The sequence below is a fragment of the Natrix helvetica genome (genome assembly GCF_964273705.1).
Source record: "Natrix helvetica genome assembly, chromosome: 2".
In the NCBI taxonomy this organism is placed as follows: Eukaryota; Metazoa; Chordata; class Lepidosauria; order Squamata; family Natricidae; genus Natrix; species Natrix helvetica.
This window is the reverse complement of record NC_138552.1, coordinates 163,327,832-163,353,117: the sequence shown is the minus strand read 5'-3', so window position 1 is coordinate 163,353,117 and position 25,286 is coordinate 163,327,832. Positions and strand designations below refer to the sequence as shown.

General features: G+C 39.6%; 1 protein-coding gene across 10 annotated transcripts in view; it reads left to right on the top strand.

The window, feature by feature from the left end:
- KHDRBS2 (KH RNA binding domain containing, signal transduction associated 2) overlaps positions 1 to 25,286 on the top strand; it is a 450,741-nt gene that overhangs the window by 253,104 nt on the left and 172,351 nt on the right. For all 10 annotated transcript variants that reach the window (XR_014174493.1, XR_014174494.1, XR_014174495.1 and 7 more), the window contains 2 exons: positions 6,848 to 6,975; positions 15,253 to 15,448. Coding sequence is in view for 1 of the 10 variants with exons in the window: in XM_081942586.1 (XP_081798712.1) it covers positions 6,848 to 6,975; positions 15,253 to 15,448 (324 nt within the window). In the remaining 9 variants the exon portion in view is untranslated. The remainder of the gene's footprint in view (positions 1 to 6,847; positions 6,976 to 15,252; positions 15,449 to 25,286) is intronic.

Sequence of the window (25,286 nt, the reverse complement as noted above, 5' to 3'; positions counted from 1 at the left end):
CCCCTGCCTGCCTTTATTATTTTTACAAATAATACAAAGTGGGGAAAATATCCCACACTCCTTCCTTCTTCTGTTTACTCCCTACAAAAATCCTATTACAGTTACAGGGTTGTTACACTTCAAAGAAATGGAAAAGATTCTCTCCTTCAGAGTGAAAGCAGCTATTCCCATGCCTTGATGAACGTCGCAGTGTTGGATTTAAAGGATTCAAAAGAATGCTCAAGACAGAAACTGCCCTTTATCCTTTTACAGAAGGTGGTTTTCTAACTTGTAGGTGGCGTCTAATGATGGAGAAATTAGGTAGGATTTATAGAACAATTGGAAATGTTACCTCTCCAACATCTATCTAAACCTCCGTGTGTGTGTGTGTGTGTGTGTGTGTGTGTGTTTGTCTTCCCTCCTAGTCACACATCGTTTGAAAAGTAATTTTTCAATCATATGATGTGACTGTACATAATTGTCAAATTAGAGATTATTGGGCCTTTAGAAAACTTGCTATACAGTAATAATAAGATTTTAATTAGAAAAGTTTTGTTTACTACCAAAGTTATGCATGCCAAAACTGCATCCAGGCCTACTGGGTACAAGTTAATTGCTTTAATAGATCTAAAGGAGAGTGGGGGGCGGTTTATCTTTTAATAGGATGGTTATTTTAAAATTAGCGGTGTTATTTAATCACCTTGTTTTTTCCCCTTCATTTTCCCAGTTAAGGTCTTAACATAACAATTTAAAAAGGAATGCGTTCGTTCAATGTTTTTAATTAAAAAAAATGTTTCCTTGGATTATATCAAAAGGTAGTGGATTGGTGGCCTGGGTCTCTGGAACCGGCAGCAACCCAGGCCTGCCACGCCCCCAAACCGGTTCTCATGGTGGCGTCATTGGTGACGCCATTTTGTTTTTGGCTTCTGCGCATGAGCAGAACAATTTTTATTGTACTCCGCATGTGCGCCCACGAGCGAACTGGCAGTAATGGCTGCCGGAACCCATCCCTGGGCCACATGTAAGAATGAGTTGATATTACTGTCCAGGAAAGAAAAGGGGAATCTTTCCTCCTCCTTTCCAATTCCCAGCAGCTCTCACTAGCATGGGCAAGAGACGAGTTTTAATTGAATAATATTGAAATCAGCCTTATATGGACCACTTAAGAGGCATTAAAAACCTGGGTGCTCTAACTCTTGCCTTTGATGCTAATATTGTACAAATAAATAAGCAACTATCTTTAATTCTTATAGACAAGCCCTCCGACTATGTGTCTGTATATATAATAATGTGTAACAAATAGTACACCAGACCAAACAGCCAGCCAAATATTCCACTGTGTTGTTATAATTCTCACTTCATTTTTTTTTTTCTGAGTTCAATTCTGTCAGAATCTCGCATGTACTATTCCCATGAGAGAATAGTACATTTTTATAGAAGCGTGTTTGGACTTTCATAAAGATGTAGAGCAGAAGTGTGTCCACACATGCTTTTTTCACTCTACTTCCTGGCTCCTGATCCTCTATAAGAAAGTTTCCTAGGTTTGGAGCACCACTCAGGAGCCTAGACAAACTGAGGAGGGGTAAAACTGAAAATAATATTTGTCAGCTTCCTGTTTTTCTTCAGCATGGGATGAGCAGGCTCTACTAGGATGCCAACCAATAAGATTAGAATAAGGATATTTCTTTTTAATCTCTGTATACCTTGTAGCAGTTTTGGGGGAGGGAGTTGTCCTGACTTCTTGTTCTCATTTCAGTCAGCAAAACGGAAGGCAATCATCAATCACCTCTCAAGTGTTTTTTGAAGATTTGGTGAATAAATATGGCCTCAGCTGCCAGGTTCTATATGAGAATAGAGCAGAAATTAAGCTGTGGCACAAAATTCTCTGAAACTTTGTGAGTCCGATTTGCTTTGGGACATGAAAATGGTCAGAAGCACCACCACCTTCTGGATTTTGGGAAGCACTGATACTGTAACACGTTTCCTCATGAAAAGCTGGTCTTTTTCAAAATCTTATTTTTTTGAAGGGATGAGATATTGCGCTTCATTCCTACAGTAATTTGCCAAAATGTATAGGAGAAACGAGTCTTGGCATCCATTTTCATAATGGATCTTTTTTCATCAGCCATGGTATTTTTTTCTGATCTATTTCATGTCGCTAAATAGCAAAATGGTAGGTTCTTATATTCGACAAATCAATAGATCGCCTTGGCTCATAAAATAAAGATAATAAGATACCAATTCAGTTTTAACAAACAATAACAAGGGGACTTGTGAGGCGAAAGCTAACATTCAAAAACAGTCAAAGTTCATTGGAACAGAGGCTGTTACTAGTAACCAACCTTCAACAAGAAAGCAAAAAGGGACAATCAGGTTACAATTTTCTAAGAAGGCATTCATGAGGGAAGGCAAAAGTCAGACCACTTAGTCCTGGGGCATCACAAGAGTTATACTAAATATATGCAGACATCCCTGATTCATGCGCTTAGATAATGTGAGCCAAGCCGATTGCTCTCCTGAATGCACTGCATTATTTCAGGATCTTTTCCATGAAAAGATAAATTCGTCTCTCTGCTTTTGGTTTTCTACCTCAGAGACTGAGGGATTTTATTCCCTTGTATTCCCGTGGACTAGTGATTGACACTCAGAGTTGGATCAGGACCAGAGGGACTGGCTCTAGGTCTCCAAAGTACTACATATAGTCCTTGACTTACAACCATTCATTTATTGACCATTCAAAAGTGCAACAGCACTGAGAAAAGTGGCTTACAACCAGTCCTCATACTTACAACCGTAATAGCATCCACGCAGTTAGATGACAGAATTTCAGCAGCTTGGCAACTGGCAGTTCTTTATAATGGTCGCAGAATCCTGGGATCCTGTGATCGTCTTGGGAGACCTTCCTAGCCATCTTGCAACAAGCAAAGTCAATGTGGAGTGCTGGGCTCACTTAACAGTTGCATGTTTCACTTAACAATGGCAGTGATCTGCTTAATAACCATGGCAAATCAAGTAGTAAAACTGGGTGTGACTCACTTATCGTGTTTCCCAAAAAATAAGACAGGGTCTAATTTTCCTTTGACCCCTGAAATAAGCAATTGGCCTTATTTTCAGGTACCATATTTTTTGGACTATAAGACATCTTTTTCCCACAAAAAAGAGGCTGAAAATCTGGGTTTGTCTTATACACTGAATACAGCACTTTTTGCCTCCCGAAACCCCAGCCCTTCACCAAAATGGCTGGGCAGAGTCTTTAGGAGGCTTATAGAGTGCTCCTGGGGACTGGAGAGGGCAGAAATGAGCGAAAAACAGACCATTTTTTGCTCAATCATGCCCCCTAGCCCCTAGGAGCACTCTATAAGCCTCCTAAAGGCTATTCATGCCCTTTTTTTGAAAAAAAAACGGGCCCATTTTTTGTGAAAATGGGCCATTTTTGGAAGATCTGCAGAGTACAAAAACATTTTTTTAAAATTTTGCCTCTTCAAAATCTTGCTGTGTCTTATATTCCGGTGCCTCTTATACTCCGAAAAATACGGTAGGTCTTATTATTTTGAGGTGCAGGAGGTAGCGAGCGTGGTCATCTCATAGTTGCTGCTATGTTGCAATATTTTGGGGGAGGGCTTATTTTTGGAGGAGGACTTATTTTAGTGCACGTGCTGAAAAGCCCGATTGGGCTTGTTATTCAGAGAGGTCTTATTTTCAGGAAAACATGGTAGCAACAGACATTCTGGCTCCAGTTGGGGGTCATAAGTCAAGGATAACTTGAATATATGGGCCTGGATGTTCCCTATACCTTTATATTTTTTTTCTCCACTGATGAGAAAGTTTCATAGCCAGATACAGACTAAATATCAATTTATCAATGAATTGTCTTTCTGAAATAAGATGAACCTACGAATTGATTGCTTCACAGTTCCAGAAATGGGATACTATTACCCTTATATTAGATGCTTTATATCACAAAGTGGAAAAACTGAGATTATTTCATATTATCATGGCATTGGGAAAGTAGCACATGAAGACATTTTTGTGCAGCTTGGTTCTTAACAGCTTGATGCACCTAACAGTACTATTCAATTAAAATTCTGATAATTATTTATTTTAAAAGATCGAAGGCCATGCATCTCAGATGGTATGACTCTGAGCAAAATACAACATAAACAATAATAATAATCTAACAAGAAACACAAGATATAATTATAAAAGCTAAACCTAAAATATATCGAATTAGGAACATCATTGCCATCATTATTGGGGCATCATCAGAGAAAATAAATCCAAAGAGTGAGATTCCTTCTAATTCTGAGAAACAATAACAGTGGGAAGTTACAGCCCAAAAGGAAGAATTCCATCTGAAAATACAAATGATATCAACTAAAAGAAACTGATTGGGGTGTCTTTTTAGTAGAATTATCTTGGAGCTCATCATTTAGTCCACCTGTCTTTTTTATAATTATTTTGAATAGCAATCAGAATGATGCATATTTTTCCTCCATTTATTTAGCTAGGTTTACTGCAAAATATGCCAATTTCTCCTAGTAAACCTTAGCAGCAGCAAATGAATGATTATTATGATTTTCAAGGCTGCAATCAAAAAGTGCTGCTCTGAAAACTACCTTTTGCTTTGTACATAATTATTTGTATCATTTGGACAGAAATAAGACATGTCATTTAAAATGTTTTTTATTATTTTCAGCACAGAAGGCTGATATAAATAAGTGTATTGTTCCAGCTGCTAGATGAAGCCAAGAAATGCATTAATCTTTCAAATAAGTCTTTAGAATCAAGAGAGGAATGCTTGCATATTTCAAAATTGCTACACCCTTTCTTGATGGACACCAAACTGAATTATTTTATCAAAAGAAATAGTCAAGATTCTGCTTCACGATTGTGAAGTAGTGTGCACTAATATTTATTTGATAGGCTGCATTACATGTCACTTAAATTTCCTAGTATGATTTGATTGCTTATTAGTAACCTATGACTATCACAAAATGTTGTATCTTATGATTCTTGATGAATTTACTTTTTTTTTCTTTTATGTACACTGAGAGCATATGGACCAAAGAAAAATTCCTTGTGTATCCATTGACACTTGGCCGATAAAGAATTCTATTCTATTCTATTCTATTCTATTCTATTCTATTCTATTCTATTCTATTCTATTCTAATGTTTTACAATTAACAATGTCATTTTAAAACCTTGAAGATGCATGGAACCTGTGTCGGGAGAACTTCATTGTAATAGGAGATGAGTCAAAGTTGTGAGATTTAAAGCAAAACAGCTCTAAATTCTGCATCCTTTAGGCAGGTTTAAATCTCTGAACAAGGCACAGATGAATTTCAGGCTAATCGTGCAAACATTGGTCAACTTGCTTGCTTTTCTTTAAAAGTAAGGATGTTAAGGACTGGATTTTATGAGCACTGTACTTTTAATTGATTTTGCTGCCCACAGTCAGTCAAGTAGATAGCATGCAAATAATTGTAAATCAGTTTTACAATAATAAATAGATGGGGGAGGCATGTTGGCAAGGCTACAAGCTCCGCTTGCACCATACCAGATTCATTCTCTTTAGTCTGGTTATCTCTATGGTATTACATCGTACCAATGCTCTCTAATATCAAGTATTGCCAGCAAGTCACAACTTGGGTACAACTCTATCCTGCCACTTAAGAGGGGCACCCATACAGGAGAGATGAAGCTTGCCCACCACTCTGGCAAGGTCCAGTGGTCACAGGGAGCAAAGTTGCACTTCCATCGAAGAGCTGATCAATGGAATTCTTCTGACTTCTTTCCAGAAGATTTCTTTCCCTTCGCAAATGTACTTTGCCCAACCATGGTAACTAAATTAAGCTACTGATGTGGGGTTTTTTTTCCTGTAAAGGTTCCAAGCTAGATAACAGTTACACCTGCCAACCCACTTTGCACTGTAAGTACAGCTAGACACAATGGCACAAAAATGACAGCATATGCATCATGATGTCATCCCGCAAGTTCTGCCTTTCATACTTGCCTTGACACCACATGGAAATACATCAAGGGTGAAGTTTGCATTGCAAAGCAGTGATGTGTTTCTGCCTTTTTCATTCAATTCAGTTAAACAGTGAATCAGAGGAGGCATTTGGTTGTTTTCCTATTATAGAGCAGGAATGATTCTTTTCATTCTTTCTAACCGAGTAGAACTGAAAAATAATTTTTAAGGGAATTTGGAATTTTGTCTGTTCATCAGCAGGAAGCTCTCTGCAAACAGAACAGAAGGTGCACAATTTGGTGTGGTGAAACAAACCATTGAAGAAAGGAATAAATTCACAAGTGGGCTGCATTTGGCTAAGGATTGTGAATTTTTTTTAAATCCTCACTACATCCCAATGAGGGAAATAGACAATGGCTCAAAATAATGCCATTTTTTTCCATTCCTAAGCTCCTTCCTTTCCTGGTCACATGACCCAAAGGGGAGTTGCTATTAAGGAGATAGAAACAAATCATTCTCTGTGTGCACTGTTTACTTTATTTCAAATAGAATCTTGACTCTTGAAGACTGTAAAATCCTCAATCTAACTAATTTAGGGCTGATTCTGTCAAGTCTACTCCTGCGTAGCTCTATGACCAACAAGAAAGTGATTATATTTTAAACTACATCCATTGCCATTGCCAAGATGGTAATAAACCATCTTTGCAGAATACATTTTGCTTACCTGCATAATATGGGTTAAATATTATTTGCTTTTTTAAAAAACACTGTACCAAGCAATGAAGTCATTTAAGTTTTCTGAAAATCATCTTAGACTTAAAATTAGCTAATCTGAGAGGAGGAATGGGACTTCAATAGTAAAGATGACAGATGTTCTATTGCTTCCTTTTTCCCAGGACTATAATGATGAAATCCGTCAAGAGCAATTGAGAGAATTGTCGTATTTAAATGGTTCAGAGGACTCACCTCGTGGGCGAAGTATTCGAGGAAGAGGAATCCGGGTACCTCCTGCAGCTCCTTCAAGGTCAGTTGCTTTATCTTTCTTTATACTCAGTATAAATGCTTCATAATAGCTATCACCTCGGTTACAAATGACTTGGTTAATAAACAGATACATGCCACTATTCACAGATACAGCTGAGAAGAATAGAAGAAGGGTGTTTTCTTTATGCATTTGGTTCTAACAAAACCTTCCACTTAATTGTAATTACATTTGCACAGAGGAACTGCAAATATGTCATGTAAAATTTTATGGTTTTATTCCAAACCGATGAACATTTATCCTACTATGAATCCCAGTATTTTCCTATTTAAATAAACATAGCCACATCTACTGGAGCCATATGGTTTCTACCCTCATCTTCACCAATTTAGTTTCCTTCAGTTTATTTAGGAATTACAATTCTCATCATCCTCCAATGGGCTTAGCCTTGCTGGCTGGAGACGATTGAAGTTACCTACTGCTATTTCTGGAAGATGCCTGTCTTTATAATAGGGCCTTATTTCCCTGAAAATCTACAAGAACAATTTTGTGATGCTTATATTTTAGGCACACCTTCTGCTCCTGTATAAAAACAGGTTTTGGGATAACTTCAGAGGTGGGTTGCTGCCGGTTTGGCCAAACTGGTAATGGAATTCATTAACAATTTGGATGAAGGAATAAATGGGGAATTCATCAAATTTGCAGATGAGACCAAGCTGGCAGGAATAGCCAACACTCCAGAAGATAGGCTTAAGATACAGAAGGATCTTGACAAACTTGAACATTGGGCACTAACTAATAAAATGAAATTCAATGGTGAAAAGAGTAAGGTTCTACATTTAGGCAACAAAAAGGAAATGCACAGGTACAGTATAGGTGGTACCTTGCTCAGTAGTAGTAAGTGTGAAACGGATCTTGGAGTCCTAGTGGACAACCACTTAAATATGAGTCAGCAGTGTGCAGCAGCTGCCAAAAAAGCCAACACAGTCCTAGGCTGCATAAACAGAGGGATAGAATCAAGATCACGTGAAGTGTTAATACCACTTTATAATGCCTTGGTAAGGCCACACTGGGAATACTGCATTCAGTTCTGGTTGCCACGATGTAAAAAAGATGTGGAGACTCTAGAAAGAGTGCAGAGAAGAGCAACAAAGAAGATTAGGGGACTGGAGGATAAAACATATGAAGAATCGTTGCAGGAACTGGATATGTTTAGTTTAATGAAAAGAAGGACTAGGGGAGACATGATAGCAGTGTTCCAATATCTCAGGGGTTGCCACAAAGAAGAGGGAGTCAAACTATTTTCCAAGGCACTTGAGGATAGAACAAGAAGGTGAGAACTAATAGAACTAATCAAGGAGAGAAGCAACTTAGAACTGAGGAGAAACTTCCTGATAGTTAGAACAATTAAATCAGTGGAACAGTTTGCCTCCAGAAGTTGTGAATGCCCCAACACTGGAAGTCTTTAAGAAGATGTTGGATAGCCATTTGTCTGAAATGGTATAGGGTTTCCTGCCTAGGCAGGGGGTTGGACTAGAAGACCTTCAAGGTCCCTTCCAACTCTGCTATTGTATTGTATTGAGTTCAGTTCTGGATCACAGAACCGGCAGCGACCCAGGCCTGCCACACACCCAAACCAGTTTCCTCGCTACCGCGTGGCCACCATCATTATGGAATTTAGTGACTGCGCGTGCGTAGTTCACTGTAAATTGTTCTGCGCATGAATAGCACGTGCAAGAGTCTGGCACACATGTGTGCGCATTGCGCCAAGGTTGTGAACCAGCAGTAACGCCAGCAGCAAACCACCCCTGGATAACTTATGCATGATGACTTATTCAAAAGAATAACAAAAAAATGTCTAGACCTAGTACAATTAACTTATTTTGAAAGCTACTCCAAGATTAAGTTTATTCTTAATTTATGTTTGGTAGTCTCTCTACATACCACAAAAGAATTTAATTGACTGTAGGTGGATTTTAACTTGTACATGCAAAGGCTCCAAATATAAACCTCATAGGGATCGCAGAACTGAAGTCTAAACTAAGCCTTTGGTTTTATCCAATATCCCATATGGATTTATTTCTCTTTTTTTTTCATTAACATTTCAAGATGCTGATTAAAAATAATCTTGGTTTTTCTTTCAGTGTAGTAATTTCCCTTTTCCATCAGCAAATGTTGATAGCTTAATTACATTTGCACCCCCACCTTCTTTTATAGAGGCTTGATGTTATCCCCCTTGATCCCTTAGGAGAACTAATATTCATTCTCTCTCTGGGGTAGGCAACGTTCATATACACGAAGAAACACTTATTTCAATAACATCTTCCCAAAACATGGATATCAAGAATGTTCACAGCCAAGGTCAGAATGTGATCATAATTTCATTGTACAGGAACATTATTATGTCTTCATAAAACCCGATTCTGCCCTTTATGACTCCAATTACATGCAATTTAATATTTCTAATAAAATCAGGAATCTATTTTACAAGGTGGCTTATTTCACCTGACTATTTGTAGAGCAGCTGCATTTCATTTCTTCTTTCCTTCTCTAAAAGTTCTAAAGTGAACTATATCCCCATTCTTAACTACCTCTTCTCCCCTCTGATATCATCAGAGGTGGGTCCCTACCGGTTCGGCCCGGTTCGGCTGAATAGGTAGTAACTGAGCCTGCCACACCCCCGAACCGTTCTCTCAGTGGTGTCATAAGCACCACCAACTTTTTTTTTGTTAGTACTTTGCATGCACATGTATCACACATCAAGTGCGCATGCACACACAGTGTGTCCCTGAGCAAACCGGCAGTAGCAGCAGTCGGAACCCACCCCTGGATATTATATTCTTTGCAAGTCCTTGTTAACAACTCAGATCCTTGGAATCTCATCTTAAAACCTACCGTGGGTTCAACGGAATTTCCGCAGAATAAATTCTTTCCAGGAATCAGGTTTTGCTTCGTGTGTGATTAAAAAGGGTGCCTACTTTAGCTTTGTGTGTCAAATCCTGATTATTATAGCACCTTTCTGATTTGAATAATTTTGAATAATACAGGGAAGGGTTGAGCATGCTAATTCAGAAAGAAGAAAGAAAGAAGAAAAAGTTCAGACCTTGCATTAATGCAACAGCTTTCTGTTCTTCATTAGAGCAGTCTGACTTTTTCCAGGCTGATGATACTATATGATACTATTTTAAGGAAACAGTCAATGCAGTTCTTAGAGCCACTGCATCTTTTTCATGTTCATGCAAAAACCTTTAAAAATGGGGAGCTTAATAGATAGTAAAGATGGGATATTCTTGCCTGAGGTCCAAAGGATTCCTTTTGAATTATTTTCAAACTCCATAGAATCCTAATGCACAACCTTATTAACATAGAATGCATATTTATCAAATATACAGAATGGAAGGGAAGGGAAGGGATCTTAGAGGTCTTCTAATCCAGCTCCCTGCTCAAACATCTAGTAATGGAGTGCCCATGATACCTGGAGGCAAACTGTTCCACTGGTTAATTGTCCTCACTGTTAGGAAGTTTCTCCTTAATTCCAAGTTGCTTCTCTCTTTGATTAGTTTCCAACCATTGTTTCTTGTCATACCTTCTGGTCTTCAGAGAATAATTTGATTCCCTCTTCTTTGTGGCAGACCCTCAGCAACTGGAATACTGCTATCATGTCACCTTTAATTCTTCTTTTCTTTAGACTAGCCAAATTCAAATCCTGTAGCTGTTCTTCATATGTTTTAGTCTCCTGGCCTTTGATCAAAATTTGAGTAAAACAAAATTATTTCTTTTGAATATCTTGAAATGAAAAAGTGTTTATTTCAATTAAGTCCTGTCTGCACACAACTTAGGTCTTATTTATACAACATATAATTTAAATGTATAAGGCCACCAATCTCACTGTGCTATACACTTTAAAAACAGAAGCCTATAATATATAGACTATATCAGTTTGGAAAGAAGATGGCCAAAGAGAATAGACATATCCCAGCATATTAGAAATAACCCAGTTCAAGTGGACACACATAAGGCAGAACCTGGGGGAAAAACAGATTTTCAAGACCTATTTAAGGGACAGTGGGATTGATTTATTCCAACTATTCCAAAAAGATTGCGGACAAATTTTGGATCAGCTGTAGTTTCAGTGTTCAGTGTACAATCCGATGCCATAATCCTCCTACAAGACTACCACGGCATGTGTCTGAGAAGCAGGGACGTGCGGTCAGGGGAGGCAAGGGAGGCAGAGCCTCACCTCTCTTCATGAAATAATAGTATATAATATTATTTTATCAGTACAAATATAACACAGTACAATAGTACAATACTATTATAATAGTATATAATATTATTTTATCAGTACAAATATAACACAATATTATAATATTATAATTATATAATAATTATAAATCCAGCAGAGGCAGGAAGGTTCTCGTCATTCCCCAGTCGCTTTCATGGCTTCGTCATCTGGGAGAGCCGAAAACATTTCTGCCTCCGCAGCTCCCGGGCGCGGCCGGACGGATATAGCCAGAGCGATGCCGAGGCGGTCTGGGCGGACGAAAGAGCGAGCGAGCGAGCGATGGAGGTCCTCAGTCACTCGCCCGCCGGACTGCCTCGGCGCCACTCTGGCTACCTCCGTCCGTCCGTGAGCTGCAGAGGCACTCCCGGATGACGAAGCCACGAAAGCGACTGGGGAACGACGAGAACCTTCCTGCCTCTGCTGGACTGCAAAGTCCAGCAGAGGCAGGAAGGTTCTCGTCGTTCCCCAGTCGCTTTCGAGGACTGCGGAGTGCGAGCCGGTGGAGCACGCTCAGGAAGGCAGGGAATGGGATCGTGTGTGCTGAAGGCTGAGGCAGCCTCAGCTTCCAGCACACGTGGTCCCATTCCCTGCCTTCCTGATAATGTCACCAGCCTCACCAGCCATAAACCTTACCACACGTCACTGCTGAGAAGGAACTCTGAGTCCAGGAAACACTTCAGTTGGCATTCCAGATAAATCTAATCACAATATCCTCTACCTTCAGATTACATTGCAACTGCCCTGATATACAAATCAGCTCCAAATTATGACTATTTGTAGGAGTTTGGCTCTCAATAACTTGGGCTATGTCTATGGTTGCTCTGGTAGATGTAAACTCGTGAGCCACTCCAGACTTTATATTATAATAGAGGAATAGTCTCTTAGAAGTATTAGAACACACTGGAGAAGAGCCTAATGCTGGGAAAGATTGAGAGCATAAGAAGAAAGGGATGACAGAGAATGAGGTGGCTAAATGGAGTCACTGAAGCAGTAGGCATGAGCTTAAATGGACACTAGTTGGTGACCACTGATCTAAAGGACATCAGATATCTAAAAATGACCACTTTTCTACATGGTATAGATGGCGTTTCAATTGTTAACCCACTGACAAAACTGTTGAAAATGTTTCTGCTTACAAAGGGAATTTACTTATAAGTTATTACATTATGCCTTAGATTTCCTCCTAGAAGATCAGGGCCGCTTACCTGGTTGTTCTCTACTCTCCCAATATTTTACTTCCTGTGATATGATGTATTCCAGCTCAGTGAAGATGCCTGGTCCAGGTTCATGACTAATTAATGAGAGTGACCTCGGCTTCTGCCATTTAGGTGTGCAAAACCAACGAATATAACAGCTTTTCGTGATTTTAGGCATTCTATATGTTCTTGGGTTTTTTTTTTCCTGTTACATCTTTGTCATGAGCTATTAATTCTGCATTGATGTTTCTGCAGTATATTCTTCCCCAAAAAAATATTTAATTATGTATGGGAGAATTTCACTCCATCTTTTGATCCCAAGGCCCCCACTGTAACTTTCAACTAAAAATATAAAAGTACAATAAACCATATAGAATAAAAAAATGCAATATACAGTATCAGTTAAATAACTCAAACCACCAAGCAGGGCCTATACCCAGGTCATTTAAAATATACATACCCATAGCAGGAGGGAGAGCAGATCAATGATATAGTAGGATGAAACTTATCAGCTATCTTTCTAATATCTTAGCCCTAGGCCAACCAAATATCTTTTAGGCGTTGTCCACAATCCATGAGCTTCTGTGCTGAAGGCTTGCTAGAATGTCTTTGCTAAGCTTATCTTTGGAGGTAGAGGAACCAGAACAGTCTCAGAAGTTCAATGCCAAGCTCAAGCACATGTGTGTGAAATGACACAGTCACAAATCCTTTAGGATGGTTTAGATAATAATAGTAACACTTTGCAAATGCTGGAGTGATTTGGAAGATTGCTTTGGATTTCTGGTGACTGTGAGCACAGAACTTTTCTACTCTTTATTAAAGCATATCCTTTTTTCCCCAGGCTTCTGCCTAAACCAAAAAAAAAGGAATGGTGGTTTCAACAGCCATGTTAATTTTAAGGAATCCACTGCTTAAGGCAGCCACATCTCCCCTCCCACCACCACCTTTTGTCACTTTCCAGAATATCTTAACATTCCTGAACTAATTCTTCTTCAGGGTTTTCTTCAGGATTGGACTCCTTCAAGCCAGGAGTTGGTTCTGGCTGTCATTACTACCAGTTTGGTAGTAAAAGAAAATGGTGCATGCATGCACATTTTCACTTAAAATGATTTGCACATGCAAAGAACATTAAAAAAAAGAATGAAAATTAGATTTTTTTTCAGTGAAGATTATTTTGCGCATGTGCAGAACAAAAATTCAAGATGGCACCGCCGATCATACAACCGGTACACTCACGTGTCTGCCGGAGTTACTACCTATTCGGCTGAACCGGACCAAATACGTAGAAACCCACCACTGCTTCAAGCTCTTTGGAAATCTGGAACACTAATCCAATCAACTTCAGTTTTTCCTGCTTCCTTATGGTGTATTCTAGGATCACATAGTTACACACTTCCTACAATTTCCATTTCCTTGACTATTTCTTTTCAATTAAGTCCAATATAACTGGTCCCTTCACTTCCTCCATCACCTGTTGGATAATGAAGTTCTCTGCAAAGTATGTCTGCCTGCATAGAGTTTAATTCTGACATGATATCAGGGTAGCTGAAATTCCTCATTGACTTGGTGGTGTATTTCCTGAACACATTAGCCTTCTGGTTTACAAAGATGTTATCTGTTTCTTCTACTTGGTAGGGGGACCTGTAGTACACAACAGTGTCATTTCTATGTCTTTTCCCTTAATATTCATTGAGATGCTTTCTGCAGGGCTTTCATTCTAGCACAAGTAATCCTTGACTTATGAACACAATTGAGTCCCAAATTTCTGTTCTTAAGCAAGGCAATTAAGTGACTTTTGCCCTATTTTTGTGACTTTCCTTGCCCCATTTGTTAAGTGAATCACTGGAGTTGTTAAGTTAGTAACCCGGTTGTTAAGTGAATCTGGCTTCCCCATTGACTTTGTTCATCAAAAGGTTGCAAAAGGTGATCAAAAGGTTGCCCAAAGGACTCTACAACTGTATAAATATGAGCCAATTAGCAAGAGCCCGAATTTTGATCACATGACCATGGGGACACTGCAATGGTCCTAGATATGAAAAATGATCATAGGTCACTTTTTTCAGTGTTGTAACTCTGAATGGTCACTAAATGAATGAAGTTGAGGAGGCTTCTATTATGAAGTCCATACAGGAATCATCATTCCTACACACACATACACATACACTTTTCAGTGTGTCTGTTTCTTTTTGAGTTCTTTATAGTCTTTCAGGATTATATTCCTGTCTTGAGTTCTACCCTATCAGATTTCAGTAATACTAATAAATATTTCTCCCCTTATTTCTCCCATAACAGGCCTTTCATCCTAGGGCTTTCAAGTTTACTCTCTTTGTTCTCTATATTCTGAATATTGATCTAAGCTGTTACATATTGTCCTTCTTAGGTTTGCCTGCTGCATCTCCGCAGCACTCTTTCCTTCTTACACTTCAGTCCTCATTTGAAAGTTTACAGTTGAATGGTAATGTGCCAATAAAGGCAAATATTGGTACCTCAGGGTTGAAATGAGGGGTCCATGGTACTCTGAGCGTGGTTGTTTTCTTGCAGATGTTTCATTACCCAAACTAGGTCACACCATCAATGCATCATCAACATCAGGTTGATCAGGGCATCACAATGCTCTGATGATGTTACCTAGTTTGGGTAATGAAACGTCTGCAAGAAAAGAACTAGGCTCAGAGAGTACCAAGGACCCTGAATGGTATGCATTCTCTAAATTACTGAATCTAATAACAGTTTAATGTCAATGCAGTCAGCACAGAAATCCTTTTATGTACCTTTATAAATCTTTCATTTTTTTAGCACTCCTTATCACAATCATTGGCTTGCTCTGTTCACTCTTAGGGGGCGTGGGAGCGCCATACCTCCACCACCACCCGGACGAGGAACTCAAGTAGCAAGAGGAACACCAGTGTCCCGCGGAGTACTCCCGGTCCCACCCGCCACCAGAGGGGTCCCCACCCCTCGAGCCAGAGGAGTTCCGGCAGTACCAGGTTACAGAGCACCCCCTCTACCAGCACATGAGTCTTATGAAGAATATGTAAGTACCTGTTTCTCAACAACACAAAGACCTGTCAATTGTTATTTCACATTGCTGCAAGTGGTTTTTCATATGTTAATTGTACCCATAAAGAGTATTCAGAAGACTCCCAAGGGAATTGTTTGCATTTGATGAGCTGGATGCTGCATTAGCTTTTGCAATTTCGGAGTTATTCAGGCCATTATCTCATTCCCAAGTATGTTCTTTTGCAGAACAGTTCATCCCGAGCCAGAGCTATTATATGCATAGGAAAACATAATGCCTGCCTGCTTTTTGGAAGTGATTCTGAGGATTGCTGATTGCATTAAGTCTGAAAGTCTAAGCTTTGCAAAGTGTTGTAGGAATGTTTAGCTTTTATTTTAAAATGATATGTTGATGGGGTAGTTTTTATATCATACTTTTCCTCTCAGAGTTCAGAGGCAGCATCCATACCACTATTTTCTTCATCCCCCTCCCCCAGTACAATTTTTTGTTTGCTTGCAGGGTAACTGCTGAGTTGTGTGATGTTTGTGCTCACAAGATAACTGAAGATTGGGGAAGTGTTGTTGTTCATATATTTAATTGGTCAATGTTAAACCAAACAGGTCTCTTAAACTTTGGCTGCCCCCAAACCACAGTTTTAAAAATAATTCTTTTAAAGATAGTCAAATGTTATTTTGTTTTTAACTAAAAATACAGCATAGACCAATTCTAAGTGCATTATTGTTTTTTTTTTAATTTAAAAAAATTATCCCAGTTTTATAAAGCAATGTGATAGAAACAACACAGCAATACATGAAATATTTCAAAACTAGTGATTTATTTTTAGAGAACTAGTATAATGTACAGATTTTTATTTTTTTATTTAGCATACAGCATCCATAGAGGTCATGCAATCATGGATACACAAACGTAAGCTTAAATAAAGCATCAGTAAATAAATATACATATACAAGGTATATGGACAATATAATTCATGAGCTAAAATATTAAACTAAGATAGAACCATAATAACATCACCATAATAGTGTGCCGTGGAGTTGCAGTGGGATGTTATAATTCGATAGCTAAGGAACATAACCATCTGGCTGCTTCTGGTGCGGCTGTGATGAGATCATCCCAGGTGGCTTGAAATTTCCTGAGGAGACATTCTTGAAGTGTGGAGATGAAACTGTTGAGCTAGGCCAGGGGTGTCAAACTCGATTTCATTGAGGGCCGCATCACGATTGTGTTTGACATTGGGGGGTTGGGGTGGGCATGACCAGCTTGACGTCACTCATGTTGGGGGCACCTGTGGTGGCCCGCGGTGCTTCTGCCAGCGAAAACAGACTCCCAAGCTCTGTTTTTGGCTGCCATGGCCTCCTAAACCTTCTGCCGTTTTCACAGAGAGTTGCAGAAGGCCGTGGCAGCCAAAAATGGAGCTCGGGAGCCTGTTTTCGCTGGCAGTAGTTCCACAGGCCAGTCCTTCGCTGTTTCCAGGGTGCCCCACAGGCCAGATCTGCCCCCGGGCCTTGAGTTTGACACCTGTGAGCTAGGCCAGCTTTTAGTTCTTCAGTCATCACTCTCTGGGTGATTTCAGGCCAGCCATTTTCTCAGCCTAAGTTACTTCACAGGGTTGCTGGGGGCAAGGGTGTTAAAAATGATAGAACATCCCCATAAAAGCCAACTGAAACTCCTTTAGAAAAAGCAGAACATTAATTTTATTATTAATCAGTTAGGGGCTAATATAGACAAGGCATGTTTGCGCAATACTTAGACTGAGAGAAAATCATAATGTCCAATTAAAGATCAGATACATAAGCTTTGTGCATGTCTGGGTGTGCGCTCATGCGTGTAATTCTTTTCAAGCTAGATATGGATCAATGGTTCATTAGGGATAAATGGGAATTTTGATCTCTTTTCTATTCAGGGACATTCGTGCTTTTATTATCATCATTTCATTTCTGTATGAACCCAGAGCAAAGCAGATCATGGCAATCAGCCTCCCACTGAGAGATATCGTCGTGGTTTTAAAGCTTCGGATCTTGGATTTGCCTTTGCATGGTTGGTTCTGAAGTTTCTCTCTCCCCCTTTAATTAAGCTAGTCACAATGCCATCCTCCAACATCTCTAGAAGGAGAACACACAGAAGAGCTTAATGAAGTTACGTTAGTTCCAACTGCCATTCAAGATGGCTGCGCACATGGATGAACCCTGTAGGGCAGTGTTTGTCAACCTTGGTGACTTTAAGTCCTGTGGATTTCAACTCCCAGAATCCCCCAGCCAGCACAGCTGGGGAATTCTGGGAGTTGAAGTCCATAGGACTTAAAGTCACCAAGGTTGACAAACACTACTGTAGGGCAAGGGGCATCTATAGTCAGCAAGACTTGCTATAAATTGGATTGAAATGTGAAAAGAGTATTACAGACAATTTTATACGTTCTCATAAAATACGGGAGGAGGCAGCTAGGCCCCTGGGGGAGCCATGGATTACTATCCCTGCAGGAAGGAGAAGGAGGCGGAGAAAATGGAGGGACAGGAAGAGAAAGAGAAAGTGTCATGCAGGTGTTCTTTTTAAGCTGAGTAGGTTTCCACACAAGCCTTCAATTCCAAGTATATTTCTTACCCACGCAAGATCTCTTACTAACAAAATGGATGGATTAAGACTACATATTGCAAAGACTAAATACATCAAAAACTTCTGGATGCAGCTGTTGAGCTGGAAGGCTACATAGCTGACCGGCAGGAGAGGAATAGTGAATCTGGCAAGAGCAAAGGGGAAGTTTTAACAAAAGCTTATACACTGAAGACGAAATTTAATTTCATTGTACCATGTGCAATGACAATAAAATAAAATAAAATAATTCAAGGAATGTGAAGCCATGATTGTTTATTCATTCAGAAAGGTAGGGATGGTTCAAAGAGAAGGCTGTAGCCAAGCCACCTCACAGCTTAGTTTCTTCAGAAATAGGTTTTCCCATGCATTTTACTTTAAAAAAAAAACAATCTCAGCAGTTTATTTTATTTTTATTTCAAGGAGTGAATGGAGAAACGTTCAATAGTTCACAACTGTGAAAAATCCCCAAGTAATTATATCTGGGTGATGTGCTAAACAAGTAGTGTCAAAATTTGACTGAAACTTACCCAGTTGCTTGGAAGCCTCCTTGATGTGTTTCTCGCAATAGAACTGAGAAAATTGTAGGTTCTGTTAAAGAGGTGGCACGATTGTTCCAGATTTCCAAAACATCTGCATAAGAATGAGAGTTCCATTTATCTGAGGCATCAAATTACAGACAGTCCTCGATTTATGACTAGATCTTACCAAAACTAGCTGTATTCAGTCTTGGTGTTTATCCTAAGCAGATCTGAATACTTCTCGATCCAGCCACTTATTCCATTTTATCTAAGAGCCTAAACCAGAGCAATACAATTAGAGCTGCTGGGTTTTTTCCCCCTTGTGTGTGTGTATTTTAGCGAAAATTACTAAAAATGAAACTGAATGTCACATGCTGCTCTTTAAGCTCCATTTGCTATTAGCATTTTTCAATAGTCTAAGATTTATGGACAGTGTGAACTTTATCACAGAAGACATTTTGTCACATTTTAATACTTCTGCAGAAATATATATATAGTATACCAGTTGTGGCAGAAGCTATTCTTTAAGAGAGAAGTAGACATTTTTAGAACTGTTTTGTGATCAACAAACCTGTGCAAATAATATAAGGTGCTCCCGGATCCTCTCCTGCATCCTGCATCCTGTAACCTCCTTACACCCACCCGACCCACCAGGATGGGAAGGCAGGGCATATGACAGGTCCCATCAATTGAGAATTGTCAGCTGGTGGGACTACAAAAAAGAGCCTTCTCAGTAGTGGCCTCTTATTTATGGAACATCATTCTCCTGATGGCCTGAACTGACTACTTTTCCAAAAGGCTCTAAAAATATAGTTTTATCAGTGGGCCTAGGCAACACAAAATGAGAGGGAGTAGCTGATCAAGTGGCCAATGTGATTGTGTTGTTGCTGCCATGGGGGGAGGGGGGGGGAGTGGAGTGGAGTTCCTTTTTAATGGTTTTTTAAAAATTATACAGTGAATTTTTAAAACTTTGTAAACCGCTTGGAGTCACCTATGTTGGGCAGCTATGTACATTTATTTAATAAATAATTTATATGATTATAATAATTATTATAATTATAATGAAATAATAATTTATATAATATTATAAAACAAAAATGATGTAATTATTATAAAAATAAATTTCTTCAAGCCATGAGTAGGGGACTTTAATACATGGCATGAGGGCTTGTGTATGTCTAGAAATCCCTTCTGTCAGGACAAATGGCAAAAGGGACAGGAGACTTGAGAGGAGGAAGGAAAAAATGCTTCAAAGAGGTAGAGTTGAACCTCTTTGAAGGTTCAACTGATTTACACCTTTAAGGAATTGATCCAAAGGGAGTCTCCACCTTTATGCAAGGTGTCTATGGAGATTCTGAGTCATCCAGGTCATAGTTGTCCCAAAGGTGCTTTTTCAAGAGGCAAGTGGACTTTCTTGTTTTTCTTGGAAGACATTTTGCTTCTCATCCAAGAAGCCTCTTCAACTCTGACTGGATAGTGGAGAATGGAAGGATTTATCATCCTTGCCGACAGCCGGTCGTTTGCAATCTTTTAGAGAGTCATTGAGGCCACTTGGAGATTTGTCTGTGTTGTCAGGATCACCTAAGTCGTGCAAATGGGCATGGAACCATCTTGGAACTGTTGAAAGGGCTGTGTCCACATTTTGGGCAGAGAGGACTGCTGGCTTGAAAGACTGGTCAAAGAAGCCATCTATGTCAAAACTGAACAGCCCTCTCTCAACAGAGGGGGACCGATACGACATCTACAACACAGTCAATAGTTCCAAGAAGGCTCCACACCCATTTGCACCATTTGCAAAATAAGCATATTTAAAGACACTGCATTGAAAACAAAAGTATAGTTACATTCCAATCTGCTTACATGTCAAAAATAATATAACTATTTCCATTTTTCAAAATTATGTTTTTACTCATACATTTTTGGCATAGTATTTATTATTTACTGCAAGTATAGAACGCGAACAAAATGGTGAAAAACATATGGCATGCACTGATAATTGGATCAACCCAGACAATGAAACTTATCAGTCGGAATAGCATCTTGATTTTAAGTGATGGATTGTTTTTACACCCAAACCATGTAGATAAATGGATAAATTACAATTTAATAAAATGTACAGCTTCTTGAAGGTTCATATGATATCATTTCTAGGTAATGACAGTAAACAATAACTTGATTGTATCTTATGAAGATTTTATTATGAAATATGAGAAGGCTAATATGTATACAAAATGTGTAAAACCGTAGCAGGAATTAGAGGATTTGTGTTCTTCTCTTTTTTGGGCCAAGTATTGGGGCAGTGATTAGCTGCCCAGACAATTGGTTCTTTGGGGTCCAGAGCAGGGGTGAGTTTCAATTTTTTTTACCACCAGTTCTGTGGGTTTAGCTAGGTGGGGGGGCATGTGACTGAGTGGATATGGCCAACTTGACAGGTTGGGAGGCTGACAAAGAAGCTTTGCTTTCCCCACCACCATGGCTCTCAGAGAAAGGAGGCAGGGATGCCAGCCCGGGGCTCGCCTCCCTTACCGCTTGCCGCTGCTGCCCCTGCCAGATGGAGTGTTGGAGGCCAGGCCAATCCCACCACCTACCCGCTTGCTCGGTGCTTTCCTGGCCAGCCGCCCAGTTAACAAGGCAGGGCCCAGGCTGCAGTTGACAGGGAGGGGTGGGGGCTAGGCTAGTGTGAATGCTGCTTACTTAAGTGTAGGCAGGAAGAGGCAGTACTGTGAGTACATGTGGTGAAGGCGAGAAGGGTGAGCGTCCAAGCGGGCTGGTTTAGGGGCATGGCCAGACTAGCTGTCACTACCAGTTTGCAACCCAGGCCCAATTTCCACTACCCTTTCACCTGAACTGGTCTGAACTGAGAGCAACCCATCTCTGATTCAGAGACAATGAGTACTCCAGTGAATAAAAAGATTGTAACCTTATTATTAACTCAAACAAACTGATTTAAAAACATAGCATAAAAAGCATACCTGGCAAGATGATATCCAAATATTTTATAAGCTGTCAGGAGCTTCTTAATTATGACAACAGTGATACCCTAAGGATGACCAGCTTTCATAATACCTAATGCTAGGTTCTGTACACAAGCTCCCAGCTTGAAGGTCCATATAAAGAGAGTCCTCGACCTACGGCCACAATTGAACCCCAAATTTCTTACACTAGGCGAGAGAGTTGTCAAGTGAGCTTTGCCCCATTTTATGACCTTTCTTGTCACAATGGTTAAGTAAGCTACTGCAGTTGTTAAGTAATAACAACTGAAGTTAAATGCAAATCCCTAAGCAAAGTATGCCAATCTTTCAAAATATCACTCATTCAGAAATAACAATTTGGTGGGGTTTTTATTTTGTTTGTAGCTACAAAGCTACAAACCATAGCTTACAAATTACAAGTGGCTTCACAGATTGCCCTGAACAAAGCATAGGATGCCTTCTAAAGTTATGTAAACCCAGCTGGCATTCAATAAGATGGACACAGATTTGTAGCTATAAGACTGCAGCCCAGCTAGATGTATCTCAGTGGGAATCTTCATCTGAGCTCAGTGACCTTTCCTTTCTTCATTTGGACAACTCAACCATCTGGAGAAGAAAATTAGTTCTAGCACATTTCTACCATAAACCTAGTTTCCTCATCTGAAACTTTTTAGCATGTAATGCACCATAAAGTACACATTATTTTCCCGAATGTTTTTTCCTAGGTCAAGTTCATGATTTGACTCACAAGAGATTATTTCTGTATAAAACAGAATACCTCTTTCAGCTGAAAATCTTGATAATATAGAGTTTAAAGGAAAAGCTGACAGAGTCTAAAATGAAAAGTTGCTATATGTGGTATTAGTATGATACAGTTTAATAAATATTCATATCTATATATAATAACTGAAGTAAAGAGTAAGTATCAGGGGTGTTAGTTGACTTTCTTTGGCCCCTAAGAATTCATATCACCGGCCTTGTTTTGCCAAAGTATTTTTTATATATAAATCCAGAAATGTTGCCCTGTAGCAGAAGCTCTAAGTTGAATTTTCTCTGATACCTTACCATTGTCTTTCTCATGACGCTTTCCAATTTTTTTTTTTGCTCCAAACCAGGATGGACTTAACAGTGGTCAAATTTCATTTGTCCAGATTATTCCTTGCAGCCTTGTACATTAAGCTAGTACCCCAACTGCCTAGCCATCTTCTTTACATTTACATGAAGAAACACTATGTTAAGGATGGTCTATGGCAAGGGGTCTCCATACCTAGCAACTTTAAGACTTATGGACTTTTAACTCCCAGAATTCTTCACTCAACCATGATGACTGGACAATTCTGGGAATTGAAGTCCACAATACTTAAAATTGCCCAGTTTGGCGACCCCTGGTCTAGGGACAAGTCAACTATTGCCCTGAATAACCTTGCTCCTGTTGTGTGTGTTTTCTGATCAGGGTTAAAGACCCTAGGTGAAAATAGACTGGTGCTGAACAACTTAAACTTAGCTGATCAATGATGGGATTCAAAAAATTTTACTACCGTTTCTGTGGGCGTGGCTTGGTGGACATGGCAGTGGTAGGTTACTGCAAAATCCCCATTTCCTCCTGATCAGCTGGTACTCGGGAGGCAGAGAATAGATGGGGCGGGGCCAGTCAGAACTGGTATTTACCAGTTCTCTGAACTACTCAAAATTTCTGCTACCAGTTCTCCAGAACTGGTCAGAACCTGCTGAATACTACTTCTGTAGCTGATGTACCAGCCATGTTAGACATGTTAAAAACCTGAGTCTTTTGCTTTGAATTGACAACCCTTTCAACCTCTAGTGTTGTCCCTCCCAGCTATTGATAGGATAAATTTTGCATATCTCATTTAGAATGGAATGACAACAGCTTTAAATATTCTACAATATAGAACCTCAAATCCCTCCCTCCCAAATTTGGTTTGAGGTCAAGAGAATCATGGGGGACAATAGCTTGACCTGAAGTTTACTTAAATAGTGACACAATCCTAAAATGGAAGCAGTTTATTGGGTTCATCTAATCATAACAGAAACACTTTCTTGTAGGCCACAAGCCTGCATTTATTTGCATCCCATATCATCGTGGTAGTGACTGTGGGATGCTTGCAGAATGATAAAAAAAGTAAAAAAGATAATGCATAACAATGAAATTAAAATGATTAAATAATAAATTAAAAACCAAGAGAATGTGTGAGGATGAGGGGAACCTCCCCAAAAGCCAGAGGCCACAGAAGAAAAGGCTCTTCTCCTAGATCCCATATGCTTAAATTCTTTGGCAGACGGGATCTGAAGTAAGCCTTTTCTGCTGGAATGGGACAGACAATAGCACTTAGCAATAGCACTTAGATTTATATACCACTTTACAATGCTTTTACAGCCCTCTCTAAGTGATTTTACAGAATCAGCATATTGCCCCCAACAATTTGGGTCCTCATTTTACCCACCTTGGAAGGATGGAAAGCTGACTCAATCCCATTGGGGTATAAGAAGATATGTGTCTATGAACTTCCTAAAGAAAGCATGTCACCCATTTAGAAGAAAAATAGAAACAGAGAGAATATTTGATCTAATCCTGGGGGGATTTTTTTTCCTGCAATCTAAATGCTAAATTGAGTCCTTGAGAAGCTTTAAAGAATTAATGAGGAAGAACAAGAAAAAAAAACCCCAAAAGAACATGGAAAGCTTACATGGATTTTCCATTTCAGGTTTGGTGCAGTTCCCTTTCATTTGGCCAAAAAAATGTGAAATGGCTCCTACCTCTTATTCTCTACTTCTCCTTGCCAAACTCTTCTTCATCTCCCAACCATAAACAAACAAACAAACAAAATCCATATAGTGGAGAAGGTCCAGGAAATAGTAGGTAGGAAAGAATTGGTTTAGAGAAAACCAAGCAGAAAAGGATACATTTGCATACCAGTTTCTACTTCAGTATCCCTGAGCTTTTAATTCATGAAGGATCTTTGGAGAATGGATCAGAAAGATCTTGAAGAAGAAGGAATCTGAACTAAACTGGTAGAATTTTTTTTTAAAGAAGCAGTTTGATGTTAACCAGAGCAATGAATCTGACCAACTGATTTTGATATAGGGCAAGTAATACTTGACTGATCCTGTAATTTGCCCACAAAAGTCACTGAAACTTCACTTCCTCTTCAGACAAGCCTATGTATTCGGCGAAGTCAGCAAATGTAAAATCCTCTGATACATATTTGAATGTTTTATTTAAAAAATAGATAGTGGTCAACAGTAATTATTAACATTTTTTCATAGCAAAGGACCACAATCTTCTGGAAGTAATTTATGTGGTGCCATATTGAAAGTGGAGTTGAAGAAAATCTGAAAACCAGTAGAAGTAAACATGAACTGTCCAAATCAAATATGAGATATGAAAAGTTTATTGTATCAAAATCTGGGAGAGAGAACACCATAGGTCCGTGATGGTGAACCCATGGCACGTGTGCCACAGGTGGCACACAGAGCCCCCTCTGTGGGCACACCAGCTGTCGCCCAAGCCCAGCTCCACTGCACATGCGCACATGCCTACCGCCAGCCAGCTGGTGTTCAGGTCCTTGCAGTGCCTGAACAGGGAGTGGGGCACATGTGGGGAATCTTGCATGCATGCAGGTGGAACATGCATGGGCGGACTTGCATTACATTTTGGGGCCTCGTGTGCCACCCCCATGCCATGTTTTGTCTTCCAGGTTGGTGCAGGAGGCTTTCCAGGCCAAAACAGGGTCCCCACCCCACAATCCGTTTGGG